General features: G+C 43.2%; 1 protein-coding gene across 12 annotated transcripts in view; it reads left to right on the top strand.

The window, feature by feature from the left end:
- The first annotated feature begins 1,553 nt into the window (after positions 1-1,553).
- Positions 1,554-15,687, top strand: part of pcloa (piccolo presynaptic cytomatrix protein a) — a 59,478-nt gene continuing 45,344 nt past the window's right edge. For 5 of the 12 annotated variants that reach the window (XR_005638189.1, XM_039792190.1, XM_039792189.1 and 2 more), the window contains exons 1-3: positions 1,554-2,014; positions 4,070-5,093; positions 7,219-8,241. Coding sequence is in view for 11 of the 12 variants with exons in the window: in XM_039792190.1 (XP_039648124.1) it covers positions 1,803-2,014; positions 4,070-5,093; positions 7,219-8,241 (2,259 nt within the window). In the remaining variant the exon portion in view is untranslated. The remainder of the gene's footprint in view (positions 2,015-4,069; positions 5,094-7,218; positions 8,242-15,687) is intronic. The other 7 variants (XM_039792185.1, XM_039792188.1, XM_039792187.1 and 4 more) reach the window with 2 other exon arrangements.

Raw genomic sequence — 15,687 nt, 5'->3', positions numbered from 1 at the left:
ATACAGTAAATATCTGTCTTTGGCTGGGTTCCCCTTGGTACAGACTAGTCACCCAGTCTTCCTCTTCACCCTTGCCCAGGTACCGAGGGCTCTGAGCTGGGTGCATAGAGGCCACATCTGCCCCAGAGCTCCACAGACAACACAGCAAATGAGCACTCGCTGTCATAATGCAACATATCAGTTTGATGTACAGCAGAGCCGAAAGATTCTAATATCCTACGCGGGATCGGGTGACTGGCTGTGCATATTCTCAGTACAGTGGAGCTAAATATACTATGGGTTTGTTCTGCAGTCATTTTCAGCATGTGGGCTGATGAAATGGAATTCTGTCTCATTTTGCTTTCAGGTTCATATACTGGATGCAACATACTGCAGCCTCTGATTCTCTTTCATTAGTGAGCTTTTTATTTTACACTTATTTAATCACATGCAGGGTTCTCCATGATAACACCCAATATTCACAAGAGGAAATAAAGAATTCATTACGATGTATCTGGCTACAGTCAACCTGATGTCCCCACATGCTTACTGCCAGCCTTCAGTTGCACATTTGAGAATATAAAGCATTAAGATATAAAACCTCTTACAGCTGCCAACTGAAAAAAACAACACATGCGATATTATTCATGCTATTGTCATCTGAAGACCTTTTGCAAATGTTTTATCCGTGTTTTATTATATTTTATGGTAGCAATTTCCCCTAAAATTAGATATATAATATAGCATTTTGAATGTCATTGCTCTAATGCTTTTAGTTGCTCTGTGGAATGGCTAGTCCTGGATGGAAAAAGAGGCACGTAGAGTTTCTTATTATATACAGTATAAATCCTGGGAGAGCATTTTTCTCACTCTGGGATATAACAAGTCAGATAAGCTTTGTATATGGAGAGGTTGGGTGTGTGATCATACAGTATATGAACTTCCTTAAGCCTTTTGCTGGAGCTCCAGATACTTGACCCACAAACAATATTCACTACAACTCTCTTGTCTTTCTACTTTAAAATGATAATAAAGGACTAAAACAAAACCGTCCGTTATGTTCCGCTTAGCCTCGATTCTTTAAACAATCAAACCAGACACATTGAGCTCAGTAAGTCCCCTTTAAAACATTTTTTCCTCCGCTGATGTCTTCGGATCACCTGTCAGAGGAGGCACATGCGCGGTGAGCAGCAGAGGCGAGAGGCTGTTGGAGAATCTGCGTCAAGTGAACCAGTGTTACATAGAAAATAACGGAAAGAGCCTGATAGAAGTTTGGTGTCAATATAAAAGCCTTAAAATCTTTTATTTGAGATTACAATGAATGAAGTGTCAGGGTGGCGGCGGAGCAAAAGTCCAGACTTTTAAATTGAAGACTAGCAGACTGTTTTCCACTCATCTGTGGAATTATAATGTGGTTTTTCATGTTTAGATTAATTGCAGGCTCTGCATTAGGCAGTTCATTTATTTCCCAATTACACAAGTTAATACCTACATTAACACTAGCTAATTCCGATTTTATTTTTGTAAATCCTACCGGAAGCCACCTTCTTTGACTGAGCAATAGTAAAACAGAGACCCCCCCTCACGGAAAACTGTGGTAACTGTGGTGTACAGCTGCAGAGATGCGCGACACGGAAAAACAAGGAGAAACGAGGGAAATGGAACGACATCACAGGGAAGAAAAGTAACCACTGCAAATAAATCATCTGAGATGCTACGAGATACCGAGAAACGCCGTCTTCTCTGCGCACTTTGGACGTAAAAACGCGGAGAGGGCTCGGGTCGTACATTGATCCGAATACAGTGGACGGGAGGGGTCGATCATGGGGAACGAAGCGAGCTTGGAAGGAGGCGAAGGGCCGCCGTCTGGGCTACCAGAGGGGCTGGCACCTGACGGGAAGGGCGGCTTCGTCCGGGTCTCCGATGGGACACCGGTCAACCTGAGTGAACTCAGCGAGGAGCAGAGGAGGCAGCTCGCCGCGGCGATGTCAAGGGCGCAAGCCAGGCAGCCCGGAGGCGCAGCAGCTGCACGAAGGCAGGGCTTTTTTACCAGCATTTTTATGCACTTAAAGTATCCACACTAACCACGCTATGATTCGCGAGAGAGGACCGGTGGATGTGTTGTGGTTGTGTGTGAAGAATCATTTGGAAAGCGTCAAAGATGCTTTAAGGAGGCAGGGAGCTTGTTCACGCCCATTTTTGATCCTCCCAACCGCACTAAGAAATTATTCTATTCTTAGAGTTCACTGTAATGGATTATCATTAACATTTGATGATCAGCATGACAGTAAAAAAATTGTCGTCTGATAGCCTACAATTCTAATATTGCCTGGGCACGTTTAATTGACAAGCTGCCGCTTTGAACGTTGTGTATCTGCTGTCTTTACACATTTACGCAAGCCTCGTTTTAACTGCTCGCCATTCTCTTTTCTAAGGATCAGTGTGTGAAATTAGTCTGAATTGGTGAATGGTTTGACTCAGTGTCCGCGGGTTGTCTCTCCGTATGAGATCAGAGAGACACACCTCCAGTATTTGTGCGAAATTTTCGAAAAGCCTGCTGGGTAAGAAAATCTGTCGTGCCCAGTGTTTTTTTTTTTTCCCCATCTGAACGACGTTTGAACACCCAGCTAAACAATTCCACTACCTTTATCAGCCGTGTATCCGCTCTTTAAAATATTGCCAATTATACTCTCTACTTCTGAATCTCGCATTAAATTGGATTTTAATCGGCTGTGTGGAAAATATGCCGTGTTATGGAGGGGGAGGTAGAATGCTGCCAATGAAAACAATATGCTGCCAGTTCCATAACGCTTCCGAATTAAATGTAACTCATATAATAGTGAAAGATTCTTCGATATCTAAATGATGTGCGGTGCTGCTAAATGGCTCCAATTGGTGGAGAATTTTTATTTACACCCGAGCTAGAGATGGGGGGGGAGGGGTGCATTAATATAAATATGACTATAAATAGAACAGCAGCGTTATTGTCATCACTCACAGACTTCCCTCCTGCTGATCTGCTTTTTTGTTTATTTAAAAGTGGGATTTCATTTAGGCATTAGTCTCGGAGTCTGGTCGCTGTCCATGGTGCTGAAATACGCTGCTACTGTCCGCTGCAGTGGATTGCCCAACAGCATTGCAACACTACTACTTACAATGTTTGCTGGGCTCTTACCATGCAAATTCATGTATTACTCAGTGCTCATTGTAAAAAAAAAAAAGCTGTATTCATTACAACATTAAACTTTATTGCCTGGTAATGTAATTTTTCTCAGACATAATGGCAGAAGCACCAGGGACTTTCAAACAGCAGCCTTAAGAAATCACTGGGTCTGTATGTTGCATACACACATCATCATACAATAACAAAACATTAGCCTACATTGATGCATTTCTCTATGCATCCCGTTGACTTTCACGCTTGTGCTTAGCAGTGTGTGTTGGTTGTGTAGGTTGCCTCTCAGCCTGAGCTAACAAAGATGTCTCATCTTACCCCCATAGAGGCAAACTTTTCCCTTTCTATCTCAATGATCTACACTCCATGTCATTCAGCAGTATTCACTTTCCTGTCAGCTTTACCCCAGGGCTGCTAGGTTCACATTATGTGTCCACTGGTGTGTTGAAAGGGCCTGAGATTAACAAAGAGCTAGTTTTATGTCTTAATTTAGCACAGTAAAGCTACAGTAGAGGCAGAGGAGTTGGTAAACATCATAAGCAATACTGTTTGAGATGGAAAATAGTAAATGCATTGAAAAGACTACATATACTGATACTTTGTTTATTAGCAAGTATTAGCATTAATTAATATGAGAGCTATTTAGGTTCTCATGATTTTAGTGTCAGTTGATCACCACACACATCACAAATTACAGTGACAAATTAAGGGATAAGGCAGGTAAATGAGCTAAAGTATATTTCAGAGCCATCTGGTCTTAAACTATCATTGACAGGTCTATTGTTTGTATTTTGGCACTGGGTCAGCTGAAAGTTGGTGTGGATTTGGCTTATAAAATGTTCTCACATTTCCAAAGTAAACACAAATCAACAATAGCCATAAAAGCAGTGCTAACAAAAACTTTCTCTTTTCCAGACCATCAGAATCTGATACCCATCAGCGTTCCCAGCAGGTAGGGGCCTCCAGGGGCCCTACAGGTCTCAGTAAGAGTCGTACTGTAGACGCCTTCAACCAGGGTCCACCTGGCAAGCCCACACCGGGCCGCAGCCCCTCATCCCTCAGCCTTTTTGAATCCAGATTCCGGCAGGAGCCAAAAGACCCAGAGACCAAGTCATCCAGCATGTTTGGCTCCAGCTTCATGTCATCTATGACCTCTGTCTCCTCCTCCATATCCTCCATGGGGGATTCTGTCAACATCCCCAAGTTTGGACTATTTGGGGATGAGGAGGAGGGAGATGCATCTGCAACACTTGTGTCCAAGCAGGGAGGAAAGCCACCAGGCAAGGGCCCTCAGCAAGGGCCAGGTCCAAAGGGACCACAACAGGGAGGACCTCAGAAACAGGGTCAGGGCCCTCCTGGACAGGGGCCAAAACCAGGGCAAGGACCCCCTGGTCAGGGACCCAGGCAAGGACAGGGACCACCAGGCCAGGGACCAAAATCTGGCCAGGGTCCTCCTGGCCAGGGACCCCCTGGGCAGGCCCCCAGGCAAGGACAGGGACCACCAGGCCAGGGGCCAAAATCTGGCCAGGGTCCTCCTGGCCAAGGACCCCCTGGGCAGGCCCCAAGGCAAAGTCAAGGTCCACCAGGCCAAGGACCCCCAGGGCAACAGGCCCCCAAACCAGGTCAAGGACCACCAGGTCAAGGTGCCATACAGAGTGGCCCTCCCCAGCAAAAAGGTGGACCCCCTCAGCAAGGACCTGGGAAGCCTGGACCCAAACAGCAAGGGCCACCAGGCCCTGGGGCTCATCCTGTAGAGCCAGCTAAGAGCGGCGGGCCTCCTGGTCAGCAGGGGGCTGGAAAACCTGGAGCAGGACTCTGTCCACTGTGTAAGACCACCCAGCTAAACATTGGGTCAAAGGACCCCCCTAATTACAACAACTGCACTGAGTGTAAGAACCAGGTCTGCAGCCTCTGCGGGTTCAGCCCCCCAGACTCAGCGGTAAGACAGTGATTACCTTCTTTTATTTTTTTTTAAAAACCTTTTCTCTTTTCTTCAATATGTTCCTTTTAAAGGTCCTATGACGTGTTCCTTTTTGGATGCTTTTATATAGACCTTAGTGGTCCCCTAATACTGTATCTGAAGTCTCTTTCTCGAAATTCAGCCTTGGTGCAGAATTACAGCCACTAGAGCCAGTCCCACAATGAGCTTTCCTTGGGATGTGCCATTTCTGTGTCTGTAGCTTTAAATGCTATTGAGGAGGAGAGAGGGGGGGGTGGGGCAAGGTGGAGGGTGGGGGTGTGGCCTTGACCAACTGCCATGCTTCGCTCATTTGCAAGCCATGATGTCTCTCTCTTTCTCATGGGTGGGCCAAATTCTCTGGGCGGGCAGAGGCAGAGAAAGCGGAGGTAACCTTTCCCCTTATGACCTCATAAAGGGAAGATTCCAGATTGGCCCATCTGAGCTTTCATTTTCTCAAAGGCAGAGCAGGATACCCAGGGTTTGGTTTACACCTATTGTCATTTTCTAGCCACTAGGGGACCATAGACAAGCTAGGTGAACTCGTATTAATGTTAAAAAACCTCATAAAGTGAAATTTTCATGCCATGGGACCTTTAATGACATTGAAGTAAGCATTTTGCATATGTAGCTGTCAGTTTTCCAAATAATAAATATGCAACGGTCAAATAAAATACCAGTCCAGAGCCAGGGATACTGGCATTTGTCTAATAATACACAAGACAGTCCATGTTATTGATCACATGGGGTGGGAAAAGTCACAAATTATTAAATTTTCTGTTTGTGAAATATCAAAGTGTCTATTCAGTTTGCTAAATCCACATTACACTGCAAAATGTAATCGTCAAAGCTTATTTACTCCAGTATTCAGACTCAAATATCATTAAATTACTTTGTGATATAGAGAGAGGAAATTCTCAAAAACAATGGAAACCGTGGAAATTATTGAAGATTGGTATGTTTCAAACGAATAAAACTAATATTTTAAAAATAAGTTCAAATATAAGACCAAATATCTTTGCTCTATTATTAAATCCAATATGAGGCTGTTGGCATCATATTGCTGTTCTCTGAGCCTGGAGAAGGGACTGCATCTCATAAGAGTGGCACATGATTTGAGGAGCAGAGGGACCATATGGACCCAGGGAATGTTGATCAAGGTGACTCATGTCATGGCCACAGGAAGATACTGTGCCAGCCAGTGACGACACTCCGTTACACATGGACTGAAAACACTAGTGGGCATTGATTACAGCACAGCAGAATGACCGGTTCCTTCTGCTTGAGCCTCTTCTTAGGATTTATTATTATGCAGATTGAATTCAGAATAACGTCTACAAATGGAATGCTGTTTGCTGTTAATACTACACTGTATACTTTTTAGATTGGTTGAATTGACCTCATCTCTGTTTATATTGTAAGCAATTGCAATTGTTCTTTTCTAGATAGTGATCAAATTGTCAACATTTGGCCCCTTCAAATACTGTGGTTTGCACACCTAGATACCCTGAACACTAAACAAAGAGCACTGTGGTGTAACCAGGCTTTTTTGGGAGCAGGTGTTGACATATACAGTATGGTCAAAACAGGGACCATGAAATGCAACTGTTTATGGTTGTCTAACATTTAAACAACCTTTGATAGATGAAAGAACATATAGCATTAATAAATAAATAGTGTATGCCTTTCTGCTTTCAACAGTCTGGTAAAAAATATTCCTTTGGTTTACAGACTTTGTGTTATTGCTGAATTAAAACAATCGTGTAGAAATAACATGTTTTTATTCTAATTTAATTAGAAACACATGTTAATATAAATGTTTTTTTTATTACTTTTATTATTAGTATTTATGTTACTCCTGCCAGATTTTAATTATCTCATGGTATAAGAAGCGATTTGCCTATGGAAAACAGGATTTAACATCATTTGATACACTAATTAGTGGACATGTCTCTAAATTTGTCTTGAAAATTATTATTTTAGGGGTTTAATTGGTTATGCTTGCCTGTGTATATACTGTTATTACACATGCTATTGGTGTCTGTGCTCATAACAGTGTACACATTTGTTCCAGTCAAATCTAACCCATCTTTTGTATCATGCACAGGGTAAAGAGTGGCTATGTCTGAACTGCCAGATGCAGCGAGCGATGGGAGGTATGGATCCCCCTGGAATGACAAAGCCCAAACAAGGCTCAGCCCCGCCCTCACCCCAGAGACAGGCATCTGGCAAGCCTGGCAAGCTGCTGATAAAGCAACAGAGTACCACCGACCAAGGTTTAACGCCGCCAACCACACCGAGGCAGAAATCCCCAGGTCCTACCTCTCCTGGGCCGCTTTCCCCTGGCTCCTCATTGGGAGGATCCCCCAAGATTGACCCCAAGACGGGCCGCCCCATTCAGCCGAAGTCCAGTCCCCAGCAGTCTCCATCTAAAGCCAAACAGGAGTCCAGCTTCTTTGGGGGATTTGGAGGTATCAGTCTGGGAAGCTTGACAGACACAGCCAAACCTCCTGCGGCTGCTTCACAAGCTGCCGAGTCTGTTACAGGGAAACTGTTTGGTGGGTTTGGCGGTTTGATGGAATCATCGAAGCCTCAAGCACAGGCCGCACCAAAGCAGGAGGAGTCAGTAGCTGGGAAGTTGTTTGGCGGTTTTGGAGGGTTGACAGAAACCGCAAAACCTCCAGCTGCTGCTTCTCAAATGTTCAGCTTTGGATCATCACTCTTGAGTTCAGCCTCTAATCTTGTCTCTGGAGAGGATGAGAAGGCAGCAGGTTCTCCACCTGGGTCACCCCTAGACTCTGGACCAGGTTCTCCTGCAGATTCTGGCCCCGGCTCACCACCTGACTCCCCCTTCTCTCTTCCTGGGTCTCCTCCTGATTCGGACTCTGCTCCTGACACTCCAACCAAGTCCAAGAAACCCCCCAGAACCATTTCTGTGGAACAGGAAGAGAAGGTGCCAGCAGCCAAACCTGGACCTGCCCCAGCCTCAACAACCAAGGAAAGCTGCCCTCTCTGTAATGTGGAGCTGAACATCGGCTCAGCAGACACGCCCAACTACAGCTTCTGCACCGAATGCGAGAAGACAGTTTGCAATCTTTGTGGATTTAATCCTACTCCCCATTTAGGAGAGGTAAGAACTAGTTTTTTAAGCCCCACAGCTTCCTGTGCTTTCAACACACTGGATCTACCCGTAATTTATGCAATCTGTCGTGTATAAATAGAACGTAAACATCCTCTAGATGTTTCATTGAAATAGGTCACTGTAAAGATACCATCAGGAGTTTTCAGCTCTGCGTTTTTCCCCACTAGCATCTTGAAAAGTACTCTGAAAGGAGGATAGCATGTTACTAGTTGTACATTAGTTACAGTATATGTGTTTGTGTGACCATTTCTGCTTGTGTATACAAAATGCACAAATATCTTTCTATAGACTATTCTTCCATGGTGAAATCGGATGCAACTTGTAGGATTTGTATCATGCGTGCGACGCGTGTTGCGATTGTGTGCGTTTGTGTACATGAGAGTGTGTCTATTCATTGTCTTAGCTTGCTTAACAATGACGAGGAAATCAAACACTTTTGGCCTGCTTATCTTCCGAGGTGTGGGGACCGGTTTGCCGGTGTTACCGTGGTGTTTTGTCCCACATGGATGCAACATCACAAGACTGCGTTGAGTTCCACAAGCAGATGGTACTCTATGGCAGGGGTCTTCAACGTTTTTTAAGCCAAGGACCCCTTAACTGAAAGAGAGTCGGAGCAGGGACCCCCTACTACATATATTGTATAAAATGAAGTTGCATATTAAACTAGGCCTACAATAAGGTGTAGGGCAGCCTAAAGCTTTTATACATACCTTTTTTGCATAAAATACTAAGCTTTATCTCTGCTCTATGGTGTAGGATCAGTATATTGTGGTAATAGAGGCCAAAAAGTGCTTTCGGTTGAGTGGTTTCTCAGCATGGAGGCAAAACATTCACATATGCCAGCTACATCCACTTAATATTCCATATGAAGTATCTTAGTTAGTATCTATATGCCACTCATCTACACATTCATTGAAAATTATAAGCCATGCATGGTTAAATTAACTGAAGCCCTAAGCGATTTACAGTACAATATTTAATTATATCCTCTTGACATGGACATGCGAGTCAGGGAACAATCTAGTTTGTCAACCAGTAGCTCTATCATGGCTTCGCCTATTAACTACTTTGTTAGCTGGTGGTTTAAGTGTGTCTTTAGTAATCTGCTGTGTATTTTTGGTTCTTCTTCTGTAACAGCTTAATTTATTACCTCAGTAAACATTGTCCTAATGAGTTTATGGTCTCAATCGCTAGTTTTAAGTCTTCTGCAACACAGAATGATGTTCATTTTTTGAATTATCGTCTCATTGATTTTAAAATTGTGATAAAGCAGGGGGTGTTTTGGGGCGTGGCTATGATGTGATTTCCAGTGAAAGTGTGTAACGTAATGTAGAGTGTAAGCAGCTCCTCCCTCTCGTCTAAAATCGTCACATCCGCAACCAAGATGGCTGCGCCCGTAACGGCAAACTCGGCGACGGATAGCAGTTCTCCACAAACCAATGGGTGACGTCACACATGCGCTGTCCATTAATATACAGTCTATGGGCTACAGCCAGCAACTGGATATCTTAGCTTAGCATAAAGACTGGAAAGAGAGGGAATCAGGTATATCTTGGCTTGGAGCAATAACTTCCTGGAATCTCGCACATAACAATAATCAATCATCCTTACTGAATATTTTGACATGCCAGTTTGGTTGTGTGTAGTTGTGCACACATGGACCTGACATGGCTCTGAAATATCAATAGCCTAACTGTGCTATGTGTTGGTAAATCCATGGTGCTGTCCGTGGTGCTGAAGTAGCAAACAGATTAGAGATGCACCGATAGACCGGCCGGTGACCGGAATTAGCCGGTTTTCACGTGCTCGGCCATGACCGGCGACCGGCAGGTCAGTCTGACATATGCCGATTTCATACCGGTCAATGCTACAATTAACTGACAACATAAGTTATACGAGTTACAGTTCTCAAGGACGCACGCACACACAGGACGCGACGGCACAGTCTCTTTTTCCTTTCTCTCAACTTTTCGCGGACCCACTCGCGGTGTGAAGCGTGTGTCCACGCTGTTCTCGCACATGTATGGAACCTCGTGAATTAACCTGCAACATGTCAGCTGTTTGGAAATTCTTCAGCGTGTGTGCAGAAGATAACAAGTTTGCAATATGCAACACCTGCAAGGAAAAAGTAGAGCGTGGAGGGACAACACCAAAAATCAAAATAAATTTTTTTTTGTTGGATATTGGATGTGAAAAGAAGGAAATGGTTGTAACATTGCACTTTAGATGTGTTAGAATGTTGTAAACGGTTCATCTCTAAAACAAATGTGTAATTGTGACCCTTCTGTCAGTTTCGTCTTTGATCTTGGGTGGGGGGTATCGGAAAAGAGTTGTTCATAGGGCGGTTGGCTAGTCTCAGGTGAACAAAATGAACCGGGTCCCCCCTCTCTGTTAAAATGAACACATTGCCTACTGGTTGCTATGAAGTACATGAATGTTCAACATTATTATTGAAATTGTCCCTTGCCCCACTGCTACAGTAGCACTCCAAAACAAGATGGCTGCCATGCATTTACAGTAGTGACAGCACTATTCAACACATTCTTGAACTAGAATAAAATGAGTTAAATCTTAAAACTGCAGTACCTTCTGGAGTATGGCTGTAGGAGACATACAGTACACACACACACACACCTTGGTTGAGTCATCTACCCCCCTACGTACTGTGCCTCGCTTCTGTGTCATTCGCTGTCATAATTTTGGCTGTCAGTAGGGGTTTACTTGCTGACGCATGTGAGTGGGTCAGAGTGTGTGTACGTGAGTGTGTGTGGTAACTGAGCAGTATGTTTTATTTCCAAGATTTTAGAGACTGGGCAGGCTGGTGTGAGTCTGAGTGACTTTTCAGCACTACAATTTGTCGTCTCCATTAGTTTTTTGGGATCTATTTAGCTACAGTTCTGTAAGTCCACTAAAATACTGAAGGTTGAGAGTGCATGCATAACATATGTGTCAACCGTGTGTAGGCGTAATCTCTGTTTCTTAAAAGGATTTAAAGGGCAACAGGAAGCCTGTCATTTTTATCGAGGCTTGATCCTTGACTGAAGTGTCTGTGCTTAATCCTCATCAATATGAGTCGTGAAAAGAGGCACCCCAGAAGGAAAAGCACTCACCTTCATGGTTTTTCTCAATTTTCTTCTTCATTTTTTTCCATCACAGCCCTCTATCTTTGTCCATCTTTTTCCCTCCGAAGATTTTTCTGTCACATTTTCTTAAAATCTCTATATCATTTCACTCTGTTTTATGTTTTCTTTCTCTGTATCCTTTAATCTTAATATAAGGCCTGGAGGAGAAACACTTAATACCAGTGTTTTTTTGTGCTTATCCTCCTCTTAAACACAGTGTTTTCTCTGTGTCAGAATCTGCCTTTAGTGGTGCTATACCTTTGCCTTTCTCACTGTTACTACCCTTTGATGTAGGGAAAGTCTGTAGATGTGTGTGTCCAGTGCTGCTCAGTGATGTTACTGTAGCTCCAGGCTCCATGTCATGTTGCCCTTATCAGTAATGAGTGTGCTCGTCTGAGAAGTCTTACGTAAAATGGGAGAGGCACCACTTTGCCAACAAGCACAAATGAAATAATCCAAGCTAAGAGAGGAGGCTGCAAGCTACATCCTGTATCACCTACACTAATGAGAACCAACTGAATCTCACCTTTCTTACCAAGCTCTGTGGAATATTTCGAGTCACAGCTGAATTTGTTCCCATTTCGATGCTTAATGACAATCTATGGTTCCTGCTTCTTAAAGGTCCCATGACATGATGCTCTTTGGATACTGTATCTGAAGTCTCTTTCCCGAAATTCAGCCTTGGTGCAGAATTACAGCCACTAGAGCCAGTCCCACAATGACCTTCCCTCAGGATGTGCCATTTCTGTGTCTGTAACTATTCAGGAGGAGGGTGGGGGTGTGGCCTTGACCAACTGCCACTTTGCTCGTTTGAAAGCCATGATGTCTCTCTCTCATGGGTGGGCCAAATTCTCTGGGTGGGCAAAGCAGAGAAAGGGGAGGTAACCTTGCTCCTTATGACCTCATAAGGAGCAAGATTCCAGATCGACCCATCTGAGCTTTCATTTTCTCAAAAGCAGAGCAGGATACCCAGGGCTTGGTTTACACCTATCACCATTTCTAGCCACTGGGGGGCCATAGGTAGGCTGGGGGAACGCATATTAATGTTAAAAAAACTCATAAAGTGAAATTTCTATGCCATGGGACCTTTAAGATCCAGTCATAGATACAGTGACGTAGTGAAGGGTGAATGCACCTGTGCCCAGCTACTCTGTAGTCTGACATAACAATTAACCATACCAAATGTGCATTAATTTTTTTATATTAATTAAATTGACGTCTGATTGGGAGTTTACATTTACTCACCTTTAAAATGACCACTACATAACTGCAGATATACAGCTGACAAAGTATTTTACTTATCAGAGATGCTTTGCTGGAATATATCAAATGGCCTCCCTGGCCTTAATTATTAAACATTGTAAGGCTGTGGAAAAGGGAGGATCCTAGCCATTGAATGTTGTAAAGGAACAACCCAAGGTTTCTGCTGTCACGTTTAAGGACTGACATCTTAAGGATTTGTTTAACCTCAAAGACAGGAAACAGAGAAACATGTTAACCAGGCTCCATTCAAAGTAAAAACAAAGTGCGCTAAAAGCTATTATATTTAAAGGAATATTTGACATTTTGTGAAATATGCTTTGCATTCTTGGCAAGAGTTACATGAGAAGATTGATACCACTTTCATTTCTGTATGGTAAATATGGAGCTATCGTCAGCGGCCAGTTAGCTTATCTTAGCTTAGCATAAAGGCTGAAAACGGGGGAACTGCTAGCCTGGCTCTGTCGAAATGCGATAGAATCTGCCCACTCGCACCTCTGAAGCTCACTAATTAATGCGTTATATCTTGTTTGTTTAATTCGTACAAAGAAATAAGTGTAAAAAAAAAACCAACAACTTGGTTTTACAGGGGGTTATGTTTAGACTATTGGCACTGCTTAGCAACATCATGGTGACTCCAAGTTGCCACTATATTTTCAGTACGGAGTATAGCTAGCAATGTAGTCACTACTATCATTGTATCCTAATTTTGTTCATGGTTCAGTTTTGATAATATGCAGAACTTGTAATAGTGCTTTTGAGGTGTTGCATGGTTCCACTGACTGCGAAAAATTGCAATTAATTTCTTTGAAAAACAATGTAACACATGAAAATTTTTGCAATTAGTTGATTATATTTACACAATGTGTAAATAAGGCTGCTTTGGATGTATTGAATGTTTGTTTTTCACATGATGGTCATAGGCTATTGCGGTCTCCGTTCCTAAGCAGTTCCTTGACCTATCTGAATGTCAGATATCAATACCACAAAAGTAATCATCAATGAAATTGTTGTACGGTAACTTTGGAATTATGTATAGGTAAAATGTTGGATCAACGGTTATAGTTAAGGTTAGGTGTGTTCTCCAGTGAATAAATGTAAGTTAATTCAATGTGTTTAACGTGTGTTTGGACTTGCATGTTTTTGTTGGTGGGCTCGTGTCTTTCACATCCTCACGTCTGTGCTGACACTCACTCCCTACGTGGTATTTCCTGTGTCTTCCTCCCTTATTATTATTCTGTGGTGGTGCCATGCACAGAATAACAATGCCCTTCTACAGTCTGAAGCCTCTTGAATCTGCACTGGCAGATAAATGCATGCTTCATGGTCATACATAGAATACACACATGCATATGTAGAGTACACCAACAGCCTCAGTCATGCATACACACAGTACAGTCATGGCCCTCTCAAAATTTTAGCCTGGTGTCGTTTGTTCTCCTCTTTACATAATCTATCACATCTTGCATAAACAATCCAGTTGTGATATGAATCTGTTGAATCGGTTGGTATGTTAGTCCAGGTCAGTCTGTATCTAGCCCATACAGTCCAGTCCTAACAGCTTTTCCATCATTTGCCCAGGAGGCTGAAGTGTACAAAAATAGTCACAGCTACAAAAGAACCATAGAGAGGACAACACAAGCTATTGCAGGGTATCTCTCTCTCTCTCTCTCTCTCTCTCTCTCTCTCTCTCTCTCTCTCTCTCTCTCTCTCTCTCTCTCTAGGCTATGTTGTGTTCCCTCTTTCATATTTCCTTCTTTAAAAGGGTCTTTCTGTTGCACCAGGCAACCCACAGAGTCCCCCACACGGCCACCTTGGAAGGCTCGAAAATTGATGGTATTTTTAGACATTAAGGTGTGTGTGTGTGTGTGTGTGTGTGTGTGTGTGTGTGTGTGTGTGTGTGTGTGTGTGTGTGTGTGCGTGTGCGTGTGCGTGTGCGATGGTCTTTCAGTGGAAAAGTGGTGCAATTTTAGTTATTTTAGCAGTGTGAATGCTGGTACATGAATAGGAATGTACTGTACATATTATGTTCATGTTTTAACTGAGTGATCACACAGGGTAAGCATGTACCGCGTTGTTTGCCCTATTTACCAGGTCCAAGACCTTGTTCAAGCTGTGTCAAGTGGTTTACATTTGTTTTAGAAATGGCTTCGATTGAAATGAACTGTCCTCAGCCACTGCAAACAGCCTCTTCTCTACCTTTTAACACAGCTCGCCCTCCAGCTCCACTCCAGAATGATTTCCAATTATCCCCTTTCTAATTTAGTGGTGCTTGCATGCTTAGCAAGGGCCACATTTTAGTCGCTGAGCCTTTAGCGCCAAGAAGGGGGGGAAAAAGCCAAGACATTATGTTTGCCAGCACTGAGCCCTGGTGAGACAGAGGGGCAAGGACAGGCAGGCAGAGACACACAGACACTTGACAAAACACACATTCTGGCACTGGCCTCATCTAGTTAGCACGGGCTGTTATATATTTACATCCTGACTGTTGCTGCTCTCTCTCTCCCCCTGAAAACAGGCTTTACTAGAGTGATAGGAGAGCTTCTGATTTAAGTTGAAAAAGCAAGTTGGCTTTATGGATGAAGTGTCTCACTCTGGCTTTTTTAAATCGCCCATATTATACTCATTTTCAGGTTCATAATTGTATTTTAAGGTTGTACCAGAATAGGTTTACATGGTTTAATTTTCAAAAAACACCATATTGTTGTTGTACTGCACAGCTCTCTCTCACTGCTGTAGATCCTCTTTTCACCTGGTTTCTGTTTTAGCTACAGAGTGAGACCTCTTTTCTTCTTCTTCTTCTGTACTATCTTTGATTGCACTCGCACATGCTCAGTAGCTCAGATGTAGATCATGTCAGCTAGCTAGCTCCATAGAAGTAAAAGACAGGCTGTTTCTCCAACTTCAGTCAGTTACAAGGCAGGATTAGCTGGGAGACTTCTAAATGAGGGCGCACATGTAAGTAGTTCTTTTGTAGATTATGGTGAACTTGTGTGTGTTGTAGCAGTGCTTTGCTATTGAGAACGAGGTACCATGCTAGTGTTAGGATTAG

Source organism: Perca fluviatilis, chromosome 23 (genome assembly GCF_010015445.1).
Source record: "Perca fluviatilis chromosome 23, GENO_Pfluv_1.0, whole genome shotgun sequence".
NCBI classification, from domain to species: domain Eukaryota; kingdom Metazoa; phylum Chordata; class Actinopteri; order Perciformes; family Percidae; genus Perca; species Perca fluviatilis.
Note: the sequence above shows the minus strand (reverse complement) of the source record. Positions and strands in the feature narration are given on the sequence as shown.